This window comes from Cyrtonyx montezumae, unplaced genomic scaffold (genome assembly GCF_038088225.1).
Source record: "Cyrtonyx montezumae isolate F1298 unplaced genomic scaffold, pur_monq_1.0 scaffold_8, whole genome shotgun sequence".
NCBI lineage: Eukaryota > Metazoa > Chordata > Aves > Galliformes > Odontophoridae > Cyrtonyx > Cyrtonyx montezumae.
The window spans coordinates 40,090,313-40,113,200 of record NW_027072089.1 but is presented as its reverse complement, the minus strand read 5'-3'; the positions used below and the strand labels follow the sequence as shown (position 1 = coordinate 40,113,200).

Below are 22,888 nucleotides of genomic sequence, written 5' to 3'. Positions count from 1 at the left end.
TCCAAATTATTTCACATTTGAAGTGCAATGAAGAGTTTATTTTCTTTGTGATATAACAAGTACTTCATTCAACTGTGATTCCAGCTGCTTGTAACTCCCTCGCAAGCTACTGTAGGCAAGGTTCAAGTTCTCTAAGTTTCCTGCTTTAGAAGTCACTACTTGGGTTAACTTCAGTGAAAGCTGGTAGGTACGCTCTGCTAGCTGGAGGCAGGCGTGAGGTATCTGTGATGAGTGTGTTATGTTTTGGCATGTCTGTACTGGTCTTTGTTCTTTTTTTTCCATCACACTAATAAATCTAGTGCAGAAAACACAGAAGTCTGTGTAGAGGCTGGATATGAAGCAATTTCAGCAGAATGCTTGCGATCATTCCCCATCATCTTCTGGATTTTGCTTACATTTTGCAAGACTTCTTGGCCAGATCAGCTGTCTCAGTCTGTTTTGTTGCCTGATAGCAGTAAGCTCTCTGTCTACTTAATCAGCTCAGAAATCGCAGCCATGCTTATGATGTTCTGAGGCTGAAAGTCAGGTGTTAAATGTGAAGCATGAATAGGAGCAGAGATCTAAAAATTTCTTTGGGGTACTGCCCAAGTGAGAACAGATCTGATGTTGATTTTTGACAGAATGGAAAAATAGATTTTTAAAAAGAAACTTAAAAATTAACACAAAAATATTTTAAGAAAATGCATTAGCTTTCTTTTGAAATACTTCTAAATATCCAGTTGAATCATAGAATGGCTTGGGTTGGAATGGACCTTAAAAGATCATGTTGTTCTAACCTTCTGACTGTGGGCAGGGCTACTACCCACCAGCTCAGCCCAGGGCTCCTTCCTTCCAGCCTGGCCTTGAATGCCTCCAGAGATGAGGCACCCACAGGTTTTCTGGGCAGCCTGTGCCAGTGCCATGACCTTCTGAGTAAAGAATATCCTCCTCAATCTGTTCTCTTTTAATTTAAGCCATTCCCCCTTGCCCTGTCACTATCTGCCTGTGTATAAAAAGTTGCTTTCCCTTTTGTGTATAAGTCCCCTTAAGTACTTAAGTGGAAGTCCACAGTGAGTTCTCCCTTGAGCCTTCTATTGTCCAGGCTGAACAAGCCCAGCTCACTTAGCTTTTCTTCGTAAGAGAATTACTCCAGCCCTCTGATCATCTTGTGGCCCTTCTCTGGACCTGCTCCAAGAATTCTTTGTCATTCTTGTGTTAGAGACTGCAGGTCTGGATGCAGTACTCCAGATGGGGCCTCACAAGGGCAGAGTAGAGGGGAACAATCACATCCCTCTCCCTGCTGGCCACCCCTCTTTTGGTGCAGTTCAGTGTAGTTAGTCTTCTGGTCTGCAGGACCACACTGCTGGCTCATGTCCAGCTTTTCACCTATCATCTGCAAGTCTTTTTCCACAGCACTGCTCTCAGTGAGCTCTCCTTACCTATAGACATGCATAGGATTGCCCGAACACCCAAATGCATCATCTTGCAGAAGGAGATTCCTGTTGAATCTCATTTGGTTCATAAACAGGAGAACTTAATACATTAAGATAAAAATTTAAATGTAGTTTATTCAAACAGTATAAGTAGTATTCTACTTGTATGCACTTCAGATCCTATAAAACCTTACCAAACAATTCTTTAAAGGTTAAGATTTTATTTATTATGCCTGTGTTTATTATTTAAGTGGTTAAGGCTTTAGATCATAACTAGATTTGACAGTCACACCTACTTGTAGGTATTTAGTATTTTTTGTAGTGCAAATTAGAAGTCCTTTTATAATTCAGAAGCTAATTGGAACTTCAAAAAGAAAAATGTTTTTTTCTTGTTCCAGTTGATGAGTAAAACTGTATGAAAGGCTGAGATCTAGCAGCTCAATGGCTTTACTAGTCTTCACAGAAAACTAATAGATGTTTCCCTAGCTACCTACTACTTATGTAGTAAACCAATGTTTTTATTGTTTAATAAATTTGTCTGACTACATAATATTTTGAAGTCTCCTTTTTTTATATATCCAGTGTATTTAGTGTGTTTTAATTCAATATTTAAAAGCCAGTGTTCTAATCAAATTCCCGTTTCCTTCCAAAAATAGCTTAACATGCTTTTCAGCTTTTAGTAAGATGTTGTTGCTATTTTAACATCAGAAAATACAATTATGAGGTTAATTATTGTAAGTTAAGTTAGATAATTGCTGAATGTATATATAGTCTTCTGATTAGCATAGAGCAATACTACATTAAAAGTCTATCTATTTGCTGATTGAGTTATTTTAATTATTTCAAGCAATGAAAGAATTAACCTCCCAGTAGGAAAACAAATGAAAAAATACTAAAGCAAGCTTTAAATTAATTGTTCAAATCAACTTTTCTGTTTGATAATTTAAATCGGTTTAGTTTGGATTAACACATTTAGTTCAGGATTTTGCTGTCTATTGAGTTCAAATGAAATTTTACCTGGAATACACAGTTCATATTTAACATTGAATGAGAAAATGAATTTACATACAGTTGTCTTGTGTAGAGATCCACAAAATATCTGGGGAAGAGGTGGAATGAGGGCAAGACTTCAGTGTCATATGATTTGATTTATTTAGACTAACTTGAAGCTTTTGTTGTTGGAAAGCTTTCTGCTGATCCTATGGCTGTCCCAGTGTTGTAGTTTAACCTGGCAGAGTGGCTCAGCACCACACAGTCATTTGTTCACTACCCCTCTTTCCAGTGAGATGGAGGAGAGAACTAAAAAATAAAGAGGAACTTAAGGGTTGAGTTAAAACTATTTACTAAGATAGAGAAAAAGATAGTATTTGTAATATATATACGTGACTGAATATAACAAGTGATGCTTAAGTAATTGCTCACCACAGCTAGCCCCTTGAGCAGTGGAAGAATGGGATCAACTCCCAGTCTCTTCAAAACTCCTTCCACTTGATGTCATATGGTATGAATATCTCTTTGGCCAGTCTAAGTCTGCTGCCCTAGTTCTGTTCCCTCCTAGCTCCTTGGGCCCTTTGCTGAGAATGGTTGATTCTTGGTTCTATGCAACACTGCTTAGCATAGAATAGAATCATGGAATGATAGAATCACCAAGGTTGGAAAAGACCTTCAAGATCCCAACTCCTACCTCACCACAACCTCCCTACAGTTAGTTGTAGAGAGCAATAAGGTCTCCTCTGAGCCTCCTCTTCTCCAGACTAAACAATCCCAGCTCCCTCAGCCGCTCCTCATAAGACTTATGCTCCAGACCCCTCACCAGTTTTGTTGCCCTTCTCTGAACACGGTTCAGGGCCTCAATGTCTCTCCTGTAGTGAGGGGCCCAAAACTGAACACAATACTCAAAGTGCAGCCTCAACTCTGCTGAGTACAGAGGGATGATCTCTTCTTTTCTCCTGCTAACAACACTGTTTCTGATACAAGCCAGGATGCCATTGGCCTTCTTGGACACCTGGGCACTGACTCATGTTCAGCTCAGTGTCAACCAGAACCCAACAGAAGCAACTATAAACATCGATGTGTTATCAAAATTGTTTTTCTCCTAGAACCAAAATGTAGCATCATACCAGACACTTTGAAGTAAGCACTTCCATCCCATTCCAGCCACTTAAGTACTGATCAATGTCTCAAGGTCTTTTCAGTCTCCCATTCAGAATCACAGAACTGTAGGGATTGGAAAGGACCTCTAGAGATCATCTAGTCCAACCCCCTGCCAAAGCAGCTCCCTAGCCCAGGTTGCACAGGTAGGCGTCCAGGTGGGTCTTGAATGTCTCCAGAGAAGGAGACTTCACTACCTCACTGTGCAGCTGTGCCACTGCTCCGTCACTGAACTGTGAAGAAGTTCTCACACAGGTGTTCTTCCATCTGGGTTGGGTTGGACAAGCTCACCTCAGCCCCAGCGCCAGGGCTGCAGCAGCACTGCTCATCAGGTATGGCTGTCGACAGGGCAGCAGCTGCCTGTCTGAAAAAGTATATGAAGTCCCGGGCTTAACATTTCTATTTAATAAGGAGATAAAGAATCCTAGGAGGCTGTGTTGGACTCATTCTCAAGAGGTCATTCAATACCAGTGTTAAGACTGGGACAGGTTCCAGTATGTGAATCGGCCAGGACAGGTGTTTATTTAATCCTTTGATGAAAGTTATTTTACAAACTTCCTTGTCTCGTTCTGGTGTTGATTATAACAATAACAGTTACTTTCACACTTCCAGACAACCTGTGAACTTTCCTTTTCTTCCTCCAGTGGTCATGAAGAATATTTATCTCCCTTGACTTCCAAAAAGTGTTGTAGTTATGCTTACTTTTATTCTACTGAATCACACAAATATGTTTTCGGCAACCTTTCTCCATAAGTTATATTTTCTTATTTGTTACCATGGTGTTCTTCTTTAGGCTTTCTACTTTTTGTCTACACTTCTTATTAGGTAGTCCCAGCATTTGACAAGTATCCACTAGCACGTAACCAAATATTTACTTCTTGTGACTCTCAGATGACAATCCAGTTGACCCATTCTGTTAATACAGTCATGCTGCTATCATTACCTTCTGATTCATTTCACTGAGCTGGTGTCTCTCCCTTTGACTTGCCACGAATATCTGTAGTTTCGGTGTTTCATTTCATATTCTGTATAGCACTTACCATTTCTTTTGACTGATTTTCATGTTGCTGATTTTAACCTCTGTCTCCAGTTCACTGAGGAATCTCTAACTATAAGTCTTTCTTCCAAGGTATTTGCAAACCCTTGATATAATTTACAAGTGTGATAAGCCTGTTTCATCTGTGTGACTTCCTATCAGGTCTAGAAATCAGTTATGGACCCTTTTGCTTTCACTTTTGCTTTGTGACTATTTTTGGATCTGTGTGAGATGAGCAGATGGCTGCAGACAAAAATTAATAATCACATTTATGGCAGTGAAGTGCCCCTCTTCCAGCAGTTGCAGTTCCATTTAAGATCCCAGTGGGAACCCTGGGAAGCTCTAGGATGGAGCTGAGGGACATGAAGTGCTGGCTGCTTTGGGGCTGGATGCTCTGTGTGCACAGCTTCATGGTGCTTCCTTCCTCTGCCTGCCACACTGTATTGGTGGGACAGGCTGGCTTTAGGTATCTTGTTTTCTGTATTTAAAACATCTCATTTTCCAAGATCATCATTTTTCTCTTATCAAGCAGTCCACCAAAGGCCATTGGAATTAAAAGTATTACCATAGAAGTTCTCAGGGTTTCTGATAAAAGTACGTGTTTGAGAAGTTTTAAATATACAAATAATTTGTGGGTTTTACTGCTGTTTGTACTTTTTTTTTTTCTCTGGGAAGGGTGTCAGAGGAGAAAAGTAACAGAAATTTGTTCTTGCTGTGCATGTTTTTACAGAGCTTTCTGTGTGGTGGCCATTGAGGCTTTGAGTTGAGCTGTTGAGTTTGGCTTTAGATAGCACCAGCTGCATGACCAGTAGAGGGAGCCCAGAATCACAAAATGTTGGATATTTTGGACTGGGGAGTTGGGCTGAGAATCTTGCTTTTATAATGTACAGGAATTTTGTGATGTTATTTGAAAGGATCCTTGATTGCTTCCAAATTACAGTGATTCTGAGGAAGAGCATATCTGAAACACTGAATTGCCTAATGTCTTTTAAACGATTAGATTGTATTAAGAACTTCTGTATTGTAAGGCTAATCAGTATTTTCTTTTCTTTCCTATGTTGCTGGTTGTTGTGACTCCGTATCGCCTTTGCAGAAAGTAAGTAACTTTAAAAAAAAACAAAACATGTTTCTAAAACTGTGCGGGTATAGGTATACTGTTTGTATAAAATAAACACACCAGCAGAAAATGGTAAATTTTAAATACATGCTACACGAGGTGACGCTATATATACGTATGAGTTTTAAATCACAATGGTTTAAAGAAGTCTCACCCAAGAGATGATAAATAATATAGTTCAGCTTCTGAAGGCTGTAGATGCTAAATATATTCCTCGTGTAGGCTATGGCAACAAAGCTTTCAGCATATTGGATTAAAATATGTTATGGCTATAAAAATTCACAGATATCAAGTTGCAAAGTAGGGAGCTTTTGTACCCAGTTTGATTTTACCAAATCAGAATTGAACCAATTTGGAGTGTTTAGAAGACTTTGGTGAAGTTGTGCAGCATTTCACATTCAGAGATTCTCATAGCCTTTTATTTGACCATCTTTATCTGCTCTATTAATGTATACCAGCAGCGCTTAGAAGGTGAGTATGGGCTTAGGCTGGGGAGAATTTAGAAAGCATGCAATAAGTATTACATACTACCCTATGATTCAGACATCAGTCTGCGTCATGGGATCTTTGATTGCTGGGTTTTCTAAATGCTGTTCTTTGTGTTGTGATAACATGTACTGTAAGCATTTCCATCAGCCCTCGTGGGTAATGACTGGGAATTTTAAGGGTGCCTGTGCTTACAGAATTGACAAATGACTGCTTAACATGGATCAGAATAGCAGTGGTAGTGGACACCATGAGATTCCAGTTTGAGCTGCTAGCTAGCATCTAGATTACTATTTTGTTTGCAAATTAAGGATGTGTGCTTTGTTTGTGCCCCCTTATGGACACATGCAAGTCCACTTTTCAAGAAGAGCAGATACAGCCCCTTAGTTACAGGGCAAATTATTTCAGAATTGCAGATATGAAACAATTCATAACAGAATTGCAGATATGAAACAATCCGTAACTTCATGAAACAAGCATAACAGTAGTTAAAGTACCTCTTGGCTCAGTAGCTGATGCAGATTTCTTTCTAAGTCAGAGTAGTTTCTATTGTCCACTTGCCAGTTGGCTCGACTTTGAAGATTAAGATATCTGCTGTGAACACAGTAGTGGTCATGAGATGTTGCCAAATCCTCTATTCTGGGTTCATTCATCATGTATCATTTTAATTGCTTAATGATATCTAAAAATAAGAGAGGGATACATCATTTCTACGTAGGGCTAGGGGACTGAAGCAAATCGCTGTCTATGTGCATGCACAGTTTTATTTCTTGTTGATATACGGAGTTTGTCTTCCACTGCAGAGTCAGCAAGTTCTTTCCATCTTGCAGAGAAAGTCTTAATCTGTGATAATGTTCCACTAAAAAGATCCAAGACTGTGAGGGTCTAAACTGCCTCATGTTGTGTATACTACCATATGGAAGAAATTATGCAGCTAGAACTGCTCTGTTAAATGCCTGTGTCTTTGCTTGTCAAACGTTAATACAATATGAAAAATGTATAAAGAGAAGTATACTACATATTCCAAAACTTTTTAAAGTAATTGTTAAATTCAATTGAAATGAAATCTCTTAGTATCTTCTGTGCTACTGTTAGTAGTATCATTATATTTCTGCAATACTTATTTTTATATTATGTTACAGTATTATATTAAAACCAGATGTGGAATTAGTTTTATTTGCTCCACAAAAAAGAAAAAGAAACAACAATTTTTTTTTAGAATGTTCATATTGGGTGATCATATTTAGAATACTTACAGAATGTATTTATGTTAAATCGCTGATGTGTTTATCAACTAGCAGCATTTTTACCTGTACTTTTGATTTTGGGTGTAGTAATGTGATATGCTGGGTGACCAATAGTAAATAAATTATATTGGACAGGCTGCAGTTATAAAGAGAAAGGATTTCAAGCTTAAGGTTGGAAGAATTAGGTTGGATATAAGAAAAAAGTCTTTTACAGTGGGAGTGGTGAGGCACTGGCACAAGTTGCCCAGAGATGTGGTTGATGCTCTGTCCCTGGAGACTTTCAAGGCGAGGCTGGATCAGGCCCTGGGCAACCCGATCTGGTTGTGCATGTCCCTGTTCATTGCAGGGGAGTTGGACTAGATGACCTTTGAAGGTCCATTCCAGCTCTAAGGATTCTGTCGCTCTGGGATTCTCCCACATTACCTGTCTTGCCATTAAATTTATATATATGCAGGAAGGATGAATATTGTAACAGAGCTGTGTGAGTTAACACAGAGTGTCAGCATACTGTGAAAGCTGACACTTTCAGTCCTGTGATTTTCAAAAAGATGTTTTGTTAACAATATTGCATTATAAAGAGCAGTTGTTTCTGATGGACTTCCGAAGCCCTGATCTTTCCTTCTAGTTGAGTACATAATTAATCCTAAAATACTTAGCTGCACGCTAAATTTAATGCAGGCATTGTTCCACTTAACCAAGTGGAATATATTTACGTGGCTCAAGATAAGCGTGCGTGCAGGCTGATGACCCCAGGGAGGAAGCACAGTTTCAGAGTCAGTCCCAGAGTATGTGTACAGGAGTCAGTAAACGAGGACAGAGTTGTGACAGTGCATCTGTACATCTTGTAGTATCATTTCATTTTAAAATTAAAATGAAATAAAACATTTCTGATATCAACTTTTCACAATTGTATGGGTGTATCCAGGGTAGAAACATTTGCATTCTTTTTCTGCTATATCATGCATATTTAATTAAGAGATTTGTGTACAAGTTTTCTTTTTTTCTTTACACATTGTGTTTCTATTTAAATAGTCCCTTAACGTGCATTCTGCAATGATATCATGTTTAATTACTACCTTGAGTCGGTCAATCTCTTAATCTTTAAAACAATTAAAATTAGGAAAGGTAGTGCTTCACAGAATCATATAAACGTGCTTATATTTATGCATAGCAATGTGTGCTGACTGCATTAAGCCAGGAGAAGGCTTAACTATATATTACTTGTAATTTTAATGTGTTCTTCCTTGGCTCCGTATTGTTCTTTTGTTGCCTTTTATGCTATAGGATGCAGCTGCCCTTGAACTTGGTGCTGTTTTGATCATTCATGTGCGGCAGCCACATTGTCTGTAACGTTTTAAAAATGAAGCTTCATGGTGTTATTTACGAAGTAATTTCACATAAATATTTGGACTATGGTTCTCTTTAAATGTGGAGCTGGTTGCTGTATGAAGAAAAGCGTAATTATAATTCACAGACTTTTTGCCTCGAGCCTAGGGGACAGATGCATATGATTAAGTTTGAAACTGGCCTGTTATTGTAATGTAGATGTTTTCAGCGTTGAGAGAATTAACAAAAAAAAAAAAAAAAAAAAAAAAAAAGCTAAGAAAAAGGAGTACAAAAAAAAAGCCAGGCAAGCATGATTTAACAAAAAAAAAAAATAGACTGAGGGAATAGTTTTACAAGACGCACTCAATCTTGGACTGCTTTATTTTTGCACAATTTTATTTTTCAGTGGAACTTCTCCATTAGCTTGCCTGAATGCAATGCTTCATACTAACACCCGCGTAGGTGATGGAACATTCTTCAAAATCCCAGGGAAGTCGGGACTCTATGCTCTCAAAGTAAGTTTAAATGCTGTGAATAGAAAGTGCATAGTGCTATTAATCCTCTTTATGAATGTTTCAATAGATAGAAAGGTAAACAGATTAGATTCTTTGGAGAGGAAATGACCTGATAGTCCTACTAACTGCTTTCAGATGTCTTTTAAAAGGATTTGTAATGAAAGTAAACACTGAATGTTTTATCCTAGAAAGCGTATACATGTTCTTGACTTTGGCATGTAGTAGAAAAAACACGCAGCTTAACTAAAATGCTGATTTTTCAGAGTTGTTCACAGAAAAGCCATTGTTTTCCGAACAGGGAGATGAAGATGATCACAGAATTTCTTGTTAAATAATTGCATTAATGTTTGATTTTTGAACAGTGAAAAATTGTTCATCAGTCTAATAAAACTCGGCATTAAATTTCCTGCTTGCATCATTAGTTTTGACAGAGAATATAGTCACAGTGATGGAGTTTTGCCTTTGTGCTGTTTCTTCTGCTTTATTTGTCTTTTTTCGATCTGTATTTGGGTATTTCTGTGGATGACATTTATTTTACTGTACATAATCAAACTTAGAGTGGCTTAACAATCAGAGTGGAGGAATGTGAAGTAGAGGAGAGAAACTAGAGTGAGATTATCTGTTTGGCCGCCTAAATGTAGTTAATTAAAATTTGAAGCTGGAGGGAGTGAAAGGAAGGCTATTCTGTAATTTGTGGCAGACATGTAAGATTTTAAAAATGTAAAACCATATAGAGTTGTTTGCTTCTGATAACTAAACATTCTGTATCTGAGATCGAATGAATAGGTTTCCATTTCCTAATTTACTAAAATAAATGCTGTTGTTTTGCTTTAAATCTGGAGATATTCTTGGCACAAACCCAACTATTCACAATCACTCCCGTGCTCGTGAGCTCCAGGTTGCTTTAGCTATTTGAATTCAGGAAACAGGCAAAAGCTAAAAAGAAACATTAAAGGATTTGAGTTTTGCTGCAGCATTCTGGACACTCAGCTCAAAGGCTAGGATTTTTAACAGCCAAACAGGGCTGTTTCTGTTAAAAGAATTTGAATAAATAAATAAATAAATAAGAACTGGAAGAACTTGCATTTAATTTGACAGTTTTTAAATATGAGTATGTTTTGACTTCACGAAGTAGCTTTCTTGGTTTTACTTTGCAAGTTGTTTCATGAAAGTCTGTTTTTATGTTTTTCTGTGGAGTAACTCACAAGCATATTTCTTTTCATTCCTTTTTTTTTTTAATGTAAGCATATGAGTATACTGCAGTAATCTATTTCTGGAGATGCAGCAGGATCATATCTGATTTTTTTCGTGTTAATTTTAGTTTTCTTTTTCATTTTAACTGCAGAAAGAAGAATCAACATGCCCCACTGATGGAACATTGGATTTAGGATGTGAATCTGAGTTAGATGGCACTGAAATGGCTGAGACAAACAATAATAATGGAGAAGAAAATGGTGGTAGGTGTTTTAATTTCAATATTAAGATGACATGTTTTGGGGAGAAAAGAAAAATATTGTTTACCTAAGATTTTTCTGGTGTGGTTTCTAAAGAGTATAGGTAATGTTTTGCATGCAGTGGACTTTTTCTGAGTGTCCTCTTAGCTTTTGTGGCCTTATAAAGAAAGCAAGGAACATTAGGTGCCTTAATTTACTTGTCTTTGTCTTGTCAAAGGCAGTGAGTAGTTCTGTTAGGTGTGTACTGAGCAGATAAACTTTTTGTTTAATATTTTGTTCTAGGTCCCATAGCTATTGAGTAATTTGCCCTGTAGACTTTAAACTTGCAATGACCAGACGCTGGTGTACCTCACTGACTTCAGCGTGGGCAAGTAGGGTCCCTCAGTACTGTTTGTGGCTACAAGACAAAATTTTATATATTCTTTTCTTTCAGATTCTCCTGAATTGCATGTTTCCATAAAAACATGTGGAAGTTTTGAATCTTGCCTGTGACTTTTTTTTCTTTGAAATAATGACAATCAGAAATATTGTAGGGACTGGAAAATGCCTTAGAAATCTTTTTTTTTTTCACTTTTGCAAGGTAACGATTGCACATAAAGAAATTGCATTTTTTTCAGTCATCAAAAATGACTTTCAAGTGATAGAAATGAATATTCGTATTTGAGGTACTCTCAGGTAGTGCTTGTGAAGTGAGCACTTTATGTAAAAATAAAACTTTGCAGGGACTGAAATAAACTTGCCCTTTTCCTTCATTGTTTCTCATCTGCCCACCTGCTTAGAAACTGTCCCAGGGCTGATATTCAGCCTTCTGTTTTGGCTGACTTCATATATGCTGAGGAGGTGTCCTGTTTACAACAAGGACATGAAAAGGCTCAGTTCCTGGATTATTTTTTTTTTCTACTACAGATTTCCTGTTTGATCTTGGGTGACTTGCTTGGCTTCAGTGTTATAGCTGTGCAGGATTGATACTGTTAGCATTGCTCATTAATAGCAATGAAAAATCACAAAATGCTCTGTGATAGGAATAGCAAGCAGAATTACCTAAGCCAGATTGCTTTGAATCTGCTGGTTAAGTTATGAAGCCTGAATGAAAAACAACAGTTGTGAATTATTAAATAACTCTACTATTTTTTTTTCTGGTCTTAAGTTAAGTTTTTCTTTGTGTATGCAGTCTACACTGTATGTATGAAGTGTACGTAAATATTTGTGGTTCTTCAAATGTCCCCATCTAAGATTCAGACAGTTAGTTGATGGACACTTACCTTAAGTCACAAGAAGAATCCAGCAGTGAAAAACAGTGTTAATACAGATACTGGAAGTAGATATACTTCTCATGAACAGACAAAATTAGTGGCAAGAACATGGCAATTATTTAGGAATAACAGAATATAAATAATGGTGTCAGAATACCAGAAGTAGAAAATTGTTGGGTTTTGACTGCGTGGAGGCTGTGTACTATTTTCACAGTTTGCAGTAATAAAAATCATTCTAGCACTTCTGCTGATGTGAAAAAGCAGCTGTTAAAATCAGACATTTTAAACTATTTAGGATACAGCAGTCATTTACGATACACCTAGATTGTTTTTAAAGCTGAGAACATTTCCTCATGTTTTCTCTTTAGGGAATCTTGAAAAACTAGTGAGTCTACATTGTATTTAGGCAGGCCAAGGCTGGGTGAGATCAATAAGGACTTGAAGACGGTGTATCTTGTATCAGGCAGCTGATATAGAGATTAGTTTTGTTAAGCATGTTTGGCAATAGGTTTTCTTGAGGCTGAAAATCTGTTGCTAAAGGCATCTATTGATACATATTTAGAATTCCGTTAGGCGTACCCACCGGACGTCTGTGCTACCATTCATCAAGATCTGGACAGACTGTAGAGTTGGGCAGGGAGGAACTTGTTGGGATTCAGCAAGAGTGACATTAGAGTCTTGCACCTGGGAAGGAATAACTACATGCATCAGTACAGGTTAAGGGATGATCTACTGGAGGGGACCTCTGTGGAGGAGGACCTGGGTGTTCTTGTGGACAGCAGGCTGGCCATGAGCCAGCAGTATGCCCTTGTGATGAAGAAGGCCAATGGGATCCTGGGGGGGATTAAGAAAAGCAAGGTCAGCAGGTCAAGAAGGGTGATCCTCTTCCTCTTCTCTGCCCTGGTTAGTCCACATTTAGACTGCTGTGTCCACTTTTGGGTTCCCCAGTTCAAAAAAGACAGGGATCTCCTAGAAGAAGTCCAGCCGAGGGCAACAAAGAGGGTAGAGGGCCTGGAGCATCTCCTGTATGGGGACTGTGTAACTCTGGTCTGTTCAGTGTGGGGAAAAGAAGACTGAGGGGGAGATCTGATTCATGTTTATAAATGTTCAAAGGGAGTTGGGAGGCAAATGTATTAGGTGGTGTGTAAACTTGAACATAGGAAGTTCCATACTAACGTGAAGTACTTTTTAATGTAAGGGTGATGGAGCGCTGTAAAAGATGGCCCAGAGAGGTTGTGGAGTCTCCTTCTCTGGAGACATTCAAAGCCCATCTGGATGTCCACCTGTGTGATCTATTGTAGGATACCTGCTTTAGCAGAGGGGTTGGAAACAATGATCTGTTGAGGTCCATTCCAAAACCTGCAATTCTGTGATTCTATGTTTTTAGTGTACACTTGGCTTAAAAACAGCAGCATGACAAAGAAATGCAACCAGTTCTAAGTGGACTGAAAATTAAAAGTTAGTAGATCTGCAAAGGAGTAGGAGTCAACATCCAAAATGGTGTTACTTTGAGAATGTAATATGACCCTTTTATATTCAAGACATTCATTGATACTTTTTGAAAAGTATAAAATCCTTCCTGATTAAATTTATTTATAATAAACAATATTGAGACCCCTCCTGATTGCCATGGAAATGATTATAGTTGGACAACATGAGTTTTATTGGAATTTAAGGTAAATCAAAAAGGTCATATTTGTGCAGTGTACATGTATATCCAATTAAGTGAGTAAATCTGAAAATCGGTTAAAGATCACAGTAGGAAATGAGTACAAATTAGATGCTTTTGCTAATTAGTCTAATGCAGTTCTTGGACTATAATGCTGATAATATAGATTAAGGATTGTAGTAGGTACAGTGTTTCTTCTGAGTACAGCACTAGTTAAATGATTATTATTGTACTGCATTCAGTTAATTTCTAAGAAAGAATTAAGAAAAATAGGAAATAATTTAGTAAAGAAGCATAAGAACTCCTGAGTGATTGAATACCTCCATCACTATCAGAAATTGAAGTGTGCTGGTCTAGTTTGTCAAAAATGAGGAGATGACTTGATCAGTTTGTAAATATATAAGAAGTTATTTCTATAGAAAATATTTAATCTGGAAGAACAAATCTGTTGAAATGCACATTAGTTTAGCTGTGCACACTGAAACTGAGATATTTTTTTTCCTTCCAGGAAAGTAATCTGTGGCTTAAAAAAATAAATAAATTAAAAGCATCCAGTACAAAAAACTCTTTATGAAAATCTCTGACTTGTGTTTTAGAAAAGGTCAATAGATATAACAACTCCTTTCAGCTTTAATACTTGTGGCGCATATAATAGTGGACATTGTTTGCACATAGTATTCTTGGTTGTCAGATTGCATTTTTTAATTTGCTTGTTTCCAGTGTGCTAGAGTCCAAAAGTCCCTGTTCTGCTAGAGTGATCAGATGTCAGAAGATGTTATTAGTGAGGGTCTAAACAGTACCTCTTTAAAGTTATTTAGTTGGAAACTGAGTATGAGACCCTCACAGATGAACTTTGGCAACTGCTTCAGTCCTTTTGTGGGCATTTAAATGAGTCTTCAGCTTTCTGACTAAAAAGTAGCAGCTGACGTTCAAACAGAGAAGAATCACACTATTCCCCAGTAGGCAGAGTATAAATACAAGCTACTGAACAATTTTGTTAGCATGATACTATAGAAGTTTCTCACAGTTATAAATACATGACCTGGCAAAGGCTCCAAGCCCACATCAGCACTGCTGAACCAGTAACGAAAAAAGCCACACCTCAGGGCTTTTGTTGATGCTGTGGAGAAATCTCTCCTCTTTCCCCACCATCTCCCAAGACATGTGTTAAAGAAATAGTTTATGTTACAGTTGATTTTACATGGAATGGGAATTCTACAGAATGTCTTTAATACTCTTCAGTGGCTTTTTAGAAATTGTTTCACTCAAGCACAGGGGCAGCATGTAAAGGCACAGTCAGTAAAATAATTAAAATCCCAATCTCCATTGCCTGAGAAAATGATGACTATAATATTTTTTCTTGTCAATCAAGAGGATGTTCTTTTCTCAAAAAAGCATTGCTTCTTGGGGTTTCTGAAGCTAGATGTAATTCACCAGATGTGGAGAAGGGCTGTTTAAAAGTTCTCCTCACCCACAGCAGTGGGATGCTCCATGACCTTGCTATGGAGGAGGTGGCCCTCCCTGCTCGGCCTTCCTTCACCAGGCTGTGTCCAAACTGTGCACCTCGTGTTTGACCAGAGCTGAGCAATGTAATTTCCTCCTCTAGGAAGGCACTGTGCTTTCCTGAAAGTTCTTCAATTGCAAAAATAGAATAGTAGAATTAATTCTTACACAGTTTTCATAGAGGTAGTAGTAGATGAATGACAGAGGATCAGATTCTTGCAGAATCCTGAAATTTTTTCTTTATAACTGGAATGCTCTTGGACACCTTGTGCTTTTTTGACTAGGAAGTTGCTAGATTACTCCTGTTGTAAGGAATGAAGATTCACCAATATATGAAAGCTGAATCCATATTTTGTATTCAGGTTTTTTTTCCAAGAATGGAATTTCTGGCACAGTCCAGGCAAACCTGTCATCTTTAGCTTGTTCTCTCTTGTAAGTGGTGCTGCTAATTCTTCTGAGTATTTCTGCTGTGCATGGCAACGACTGGCCACAAGCTAGGGTCTTCTCAAAGCTGGAGAGTGGCAAAGAGGCCTGAACATACTAAGTTTGGGGAAACATTTGAAAGAGAGAAAAGAAAGAGATGGAAAGAGACATTTGCTGTTGTTTTTTTTTTAATTAATTTATTTATTTTACTTTTTCATCTCGCCAGAGTTAATTCAAAAATAAAAGTTTTGTACCCTCACTGAGTTTAACTTCTGTTTGTTTCATTGGCTCTGCGTAAGAGTCATGAAAATGAGAGGATCCTGTAGAGCTTGAGGGAGGTCTTCTCATCTGCTCTCTTTTCTGTACAGCAGAGTTAATGAGGCCTTAGAAATTGGTGACTTAGTGATGATAGACTACATTTTTAGTGGAAAATGTTGACTTCCTTTGGAATAAGATTTTGTAGTTTTGAAAGATTTATGAAATGTCTAGGCACAAAATTCTCTTCAGCTTATGATGTGATTCAGTGCAAACTACTATCCTAACAGGATATTTGATGTCCTCTTCTAAAATATATGATTGACTGTTATTTATCATTTCATGCTGGAAGTATTGCTTTTCGGAAAGAATATTATAGTCACAGTCATGGCCTTGATATATGCTTCTGGTTTTGCTTGCATTGGTGAAGCTGTGCAATTAACTTAACTCCCAAACGGGTTTTCATTTTCAAAAGCTGATGGCAACAGTCAAGTTCTGAATTGGTAAGATTTTGTAAGTTGGGCTCTAGAGATCAAAGAGTGATGGAGGTGAATTACTTGGTACATCTATGTTGGCAAGGCGTGACCATGTATGTCAATACAAGTATAGATGTGTGTCACCCAAGGAAAATAATGAATGTTATGGATATTTTAGAGGCAGTTTCCATGTATGTGTTTTCCTAAGGGACTGATAAGTTTCATATCTCCAGAGTGTGTGCATGGATTTTATGCTTGAGATAGGACTGTAGTCTTCAGCATATGGTAGCAATATTAATTTGAGTTTTGCAATGTGCCATTAGTAAACAATCGTTCTCATCTGCTGTGGTTTCTATAAAAAAGAAGGAAGTGAAATGCTGTTGATTTTACTGGTTTGATTTTAAATAAGTATCATCTGTCTGAAATCAGAATTAATTGTGCTATTTATTTGGGGAAAATAAGCCCCCTAAAGCACTCCAGGAACTTTTCTATCCTTTCAGTTATATAAATCTGTTAATAATTATTTCTAATAAATTTCAGTAACAATGAGACCAAATAATTTTAAGTTGTATTCCTACAAAAGAATGTTTCTTCGAAGAAACATGATCTTCGAGTGTGTTTTAAGTAGGCATCATATATATATATATATTTTGAAGGGGGGAAGAAATATAGAAAGTAATATAAAATTATTGAATCACTTTATAAAATTTGAAATTGAAAGGTAACATTGCAGATTTCTATAAATCAAAACTCTTCACAGTAATTACTAAAACCAGTCTTGGAAAAATGGAAGAGAGGAGGTTATTTTAACTGGAAGTTGTTGAAAACATTTTAACATGCTCTTTTTGTTAAGTAATTCTAATTTTATCTTTCATGTTAACACTCTCTGAACACCCATTGAGGAGGTCTTATCTTCAGAAACCCAGCTGCTCTTCCAGCTCATAACCTAACATTTTATGGCTTAATAAATGCTTTTTGCTTTATTCCTTCACTCAGTCCTGGACCTTAAAGAAGGTGATTTAAAGAATGGGGCCTAATTATTCTCCACTAAATGGAAATGCCCCCTGTAGGCTTAAAACTGCTCATTCTCTTTCTCCGCAGTGGCAATAGTGATGAAGCCTTCTTATTTGCTACCCAAATATTTTTCCTTCATCTGTTGCATTTTTTCAGAATTTTTTTTTTTCTTCCTCAGCATTGAGTTTATTTTTAGCGTTATTTACTGATACGGGTTTTCAGGAGAACATGGATCTGATAATATTAATGAAACTAGAGCTTATGGATAAAGTAGCTCCAGCTTTGCGAAGCTGCATTTACGAGGGCTGCTCAAAAAATGCCTTATATTTTATTATGTTAGTCCACAGTATCCAAGGCAAATGTTGGTGCTATTGCAGTAGGGGTTGAACTTTCCCACTAATATTCCATTACTTGTTGTTGCCATACAGATGGCAGCAGAGGGGCCGTCTGACACAATGGTGTCTGACATGGAAATGTGTATGAAGCAAAGGTGCGTCATTGAATTACTCCTTGCAGAAAATAAGGGCACCCGTGGTCATTCATTGATGTTTGCTGAATGCTTATGGGGATCAAACAATAGATGTAGACAGTAGGTGCAGATTTTTGTCAGCACTGCATGCAGGCTGTTGTTCATTGCTGGCAAAAATTATTAGCTAATGGTGGTGTCTATGTTGAGTAATAGTGTTTTGTAGCTGAGAATTTGCTCTATCAAATGTTGTTATTGTGCTCTTTGTGTCTGTTGTAGTTTCCATGGAAATACGTAGGATGCATTACTTTCAGAGTGCCCTACATATGAACAAAGTCCACATACATACATATCAAAGACTCCTTTTGAATTTGTTTTTCTTTTACATTGTTCTTCACAGAAATACCAGCTCCAGTTGTAAGTCACTATTGTTTTTTTCAATAGCGCCATCAGGGTACACTTCAAACACTGGCATATTTTTCTCTTATATTTTTCCCCCTTTTTTTTTCACTGCTAACTCATGGAGAGAAAAGCAGCTGGATCTTTTCCATTTAAGTGAACGAGTAATCACAATTTTCTGTGGTCACAGCCTTTGCAATATATGGAAATGTTGTTATAGTTTATGTAGCACAACTTATATAGTAGCAAATTTATTAATTGTCTCTTATTTGTTTTTAATTTCCTATTGAAAAAATAATTTATAATGTATTTTAAACAATGAATATCTTGATATGCCCCTAACTAAAGCTTGTTTAATAACTTGGGTATTATTTTTTTGCTAATCAGGAGAATAGATTGTATAAGCTATTAAACAATTATATAAATTAGCATCATGTATGTAAATTTGCAGTGTTTGTATTCTTTTATTTTTAGAAAACAGTCTGTGATATCTGTTATTTACTATAGATGGTTAGGCTTTTAACCATTACTCGTATCAAGCTGTTTTTAAATGGAAATAGAAATTGAAGTACAACATGGAAAATAATATTTAAAATGGATTCTTTCTATTTTAAGCTACTAAATATCTGAAGGAAACTGTTTTTAATGTAGAAAATATCTTTTAAAAAGGAAAATAATTTATTGTTAATAAGAAGTTGCCTTTGTCTAATCACCACGTAGTTTTAAATGTATTAAGCTGTAGCTTTCAGCCTCATATGCCTATGTCTTTAATTATAGACTATGGGAATAAGAAGTACTTTGTTCACTAGGTGTTTGTGTTGGCTTTTTTTTTTTTTTTTGCAAAAAGATGAAGTATCTTGTTGTTGCAGTAAACTGAACCACTATCCAGTGGTATTCCTTCAGTACGTGCAGGAGAGATTACGGCTATTTAAGCTGGTTTATGATTTCAGCAGGTTTTAGTTCCAGTTGCTTCACCCAGCAGAACAAGGCTTGCTTCCTGATTTAACTTAATTGTCAAAGTTTTAAAGAAGCAGAAGCGAGAGGAAGCAATACACTGCTAGTGTTCTACTGTTTTTATGCAAAACTGAAGTAATGATAGAGATCATAAGTGCTGCCTCTGATAGACCTTGTCACAATTTCATTTTTCATTTACATTAAAGAGTTTATGAATGAAAGCACAAAATCGTTGTAGGACCCCATTTACGTTTATTCCCACGACATATCATGAGTGGATACATTAATAGCTCTTAGTGTTCAGCATCATCAGTTAGTGTTGCCAGACCTTTCCGTAATTGACTTTGTCACCAAAATTAACAGGGGACACACTTGGATAATGTCCAAAATCAAAGTCACGAAAATCAGAATTTTCGTGGGATAGTGGGAGTATCAGTCATACTGGAGAACAAAAACACATTCTTCATGATAAGTCATGTGGTATCTTCTCTTAGGAGCAAGAGTTATATATATAGTAGTTGCCATTCTTTAGGCATTTTAAAATTTGTTCTCCTTAACTTTGAGATGTGTTCGTGCTCTTATTCCATTTTTAATTCAGGCCTTTGAATCTCTTAGTCTTTGCAGAAAATGGTGAAAGTATCTGTAAAGAAGAAACAAAGCAGAAGCTGGGTAATTTGAAGTGTCGGATTTTTATTTGGTTTAGGTGTTCTGTATCTCAGGAGTTTCACTATTGCAGTGATTTAGATTATATGAAATAGGTATTGTTTTTTTTTTTTCTGCTGACAATTTACTGCTCCTTCAAGTTGTCGTTTTTGATTGTAAGCTTTGCTCATCATGTGGAAAAGATCGATCCTAACGTAAGCTCAGAAGCTGCTTTGTGCTGCAGCTTTGTAAATTCTTGGCAAATGCTTCAAGTACACAGAAAAAATTGGAAAATATCAGTTAGAAATCTTATGACGAAATTGGATTTCTCTTATCTGCTAATATGAAAATTATCTTGATACAGTGCCAGTATTATAAACCAGAATATATTCTCTGTTTGTGAGGTAAGTATTAATTAGTTTTTCTTTCAGCATGGGAGTGTTTAATATCCCTTGCATCTTATGCTGCCAATTAATTATTGATAACTGAATTGTCTCAATTCTATCCTTTTTTCTTACAAACACAAAGAAAAAGCCATTAAAATATTTATTCTATGAAACAGTGCTAGAGGCAAGGGATCTGAAGTGCTCCCTCAGTTCTCTGCACGTGCTATTGAAGGATTGGAGGAGAGAACCATATGTGAACAGAAAGGTTGGGCTAGAATTCCTCCTCACAGAGGTCTGTGCAACTTGTTTGCATGTTCTGAGTGCTACGGTAGGTGCATCACGTAGGGCAGACCTGGGCACCACAAAGCAAATGCGTCAGCATGCACAGCAGTGCTGAGCAGCCAGACTTAAATTGACTGTGAGGAGAGGGGCGAAGAAAAGTGCTCAGTTGCTGGATCCATGCTCATTCTGTTTTAACTGGACTGTCTTAAGCACTGCTAAGAGTAATGGTAATAGCAGGCATTAAGAATGAAAAGGTTTTTCCAGCACTTCTAGTCAAGCTTGCTGACTGTTTTGATTAACAGAATGCTCCAGGCATTCATATCTGTTTAAAGCTGGACTTTTAGAAATAATTCCTCTTATTTCCTTTTACCAAGGAGACTTTTCTGTGTTTCGGACAAGACGTAGTCAAGAAACTGTTTAAAGCAAGTGCTATTTATTCATTAAAACATGTATTATTGAAAGGGCTGATGAATAGCAGTTTGTTTTACCTGAGAGACCAGTATTCCTCTTTGCAGAATATTCCAGTTTACCCGTTAAACAAGCGTGTGTTCTTACTTTTGCCAAGAAGTACGTACAAAATGGATTAGTCTGGCTCCTAAGAAGCCATTGCTATTTCTAGAGCACAGGGTCATCAGTGTCTTCTATACATAAAGTACACATTTAGGAACATAGAAATCCATTAGAAATGACTTGATGAAGAAGATAATTTCTGCCTGGCTTCTGTATAAGAGCCCTTGTTCGACTCCTTCAGTTACTTTCAGGACCCAACAGGCAAAACCTGAAGACTCCACTGCTGCAAAGAAAAGGCCTGGGGATGCACAACTGTTTCTGAAGCAACACATTTATTTACAGCATGAGCAGATTCTCAGCTCATTTGGACCTCAAGATTAGGTTAATTTCATAGAACGAGCTTTTTGTTTTCCAGGTGCTTGCTATTTTTTTTCCTCCTTTCTTGGGACTCTTCAAGAAAGATACAGAGAAGATAACCTCCATAACAGTATTCTTTTTTTTTTTTTTATAAAGTTTGCCCAAAGCAGACATCTGAAGAAATGTCTTCCAATCGTGATTCAAGCCTTACAAATGCACCAGTGCAAAGCAAGCTAGTATCTTCCTTCCAGCAGCACACAAAGAAAGCACTTAAGCAGGTAAGCTCGTGCTGACTGCAGGTCAGTTGGCTGTCCTCCACATGGATGTCTGATATGAATGTGAGAATGTGACGTCAGCAGAATTTCAGGGCATTTCTGAGAGGATTTGCAGGGTTTTGTTTAATGGTGCATTGCAGGTTTTTTTTTTTGTTTGTTTGTTTCCAGTGACGCGGTCCTGTGATTTACTGTGTTTTTGACATTTGAAGCAGAATTGTTTGTATTAATCACTTCCCAGGTTTTTCTATGTAAGCACTTACACTGAAAACTTTATGTGAGGCTTAAAGTAAAACAAAGATTTTTGAGTAAGTTCTACAGATAGTAAGAATCTCAATATACTTCTCTTCAGTTTTCCTTTATGGTCTGCTTAGTAATTCTTTTTCATACTATATCTGACACTGCGATGCGTAAGAGTGGGATTGGTTTTGGTTTTTGAATAACCTCGGATTCTGATGACTTAGGCTGCAAGAAATGTACTAAAGCTTCACAAAGTAACTTCATATTCAAAATCAGTAATCAACAGAGAGCATAACTGTGAAATTTCTTTTCCAACAGTGCCAAATTAGTCCAGCTTACAGCTGGGCGAATTAAAAGCCAAATAAATAAATGAATAAAATTTAAATAGATGTCTCAGTATCTCCTCAATTTTGAGTTTGTAGAAATCTGCTTTATTCATGGAAATACTGTAAAAAATGAAATACAGCTTCTTAAAAACATTAGCTTAATGAGATGTCATTGCTTTTATTTTTCATGTAACTACTCTCTTAGTTATGTTTAACTGAGATACAGTATTTCATGGGATAGTTTATTGCAGAGTTGTTGGTTTAGGCTTAGGTTAAGGAAAACCTGTCCATGTTGCCTTCTTGAAACGTTTAAGTATGCTTAGTTTTTCATGGAGTCTGAGTTTAAATCCACTAAAATTAATAGACCAGTATTACAGCAGCTTTCTTGTACTTACACATTCTGAGGACTGGGGAGGATTCTGAGTTTGGGATCTGACAGCTATTTGGTCAGGAAAGTTGGACAGTGAGCACAAAGCAACTCACTAGGTGCACGGATCATTGAGAGAGAGACATGCAACTTTTTGGAAACTGTTTAAACTCAGTCATTTGTCACTTAGCAGATGAATAGCACTGAGAACAGTTTAAAAAGAGCAAACTAATCAAAATAGCTTAATTAATGTAAAAAGTCATAACACTGATGGAAATCGTTGAAAATATTCCCTAAGGCGATAGGGTTAGAGCAACATCTGAAAGTTAAGTAATCGATAGAAAGAAATC

General features: G+C 37.0%; 1 protein-coding gene across 2 annotated transcripts in view; it reads left to right on the top strand.

Moving 5' to 3' along the window:
- Window positions 1-22,888, top strand: part of ASXL3 (ASXL transcriptional regulator 3) — a 121,366-nt gene that overhangs the window by 48,167 nt on the left and 50,311 nt on the right. The window contains exons 4-6 of one of the 2 annotated variants that reach the window (XM_065753434.1): window positions 9,182-9,290; window positions 10,636-10,747; window positions 21,490-21,611. In XM_065753434.1, the coding sequence (XP_065609506.1) occupies window positions 9,182-9,290; window positions 10,636-10,747; window positions 21,490-21,611 (343 nt within the window). Of the gene's footprint in view, window positions 1-9,071; window positions 9,291-10,635; window positions 10,748-21,489; window positions 21,612-22,888 lie in introns of those variants that run through there. The other variant, XM_065753433.1, reaches the window with a different exon arrangement.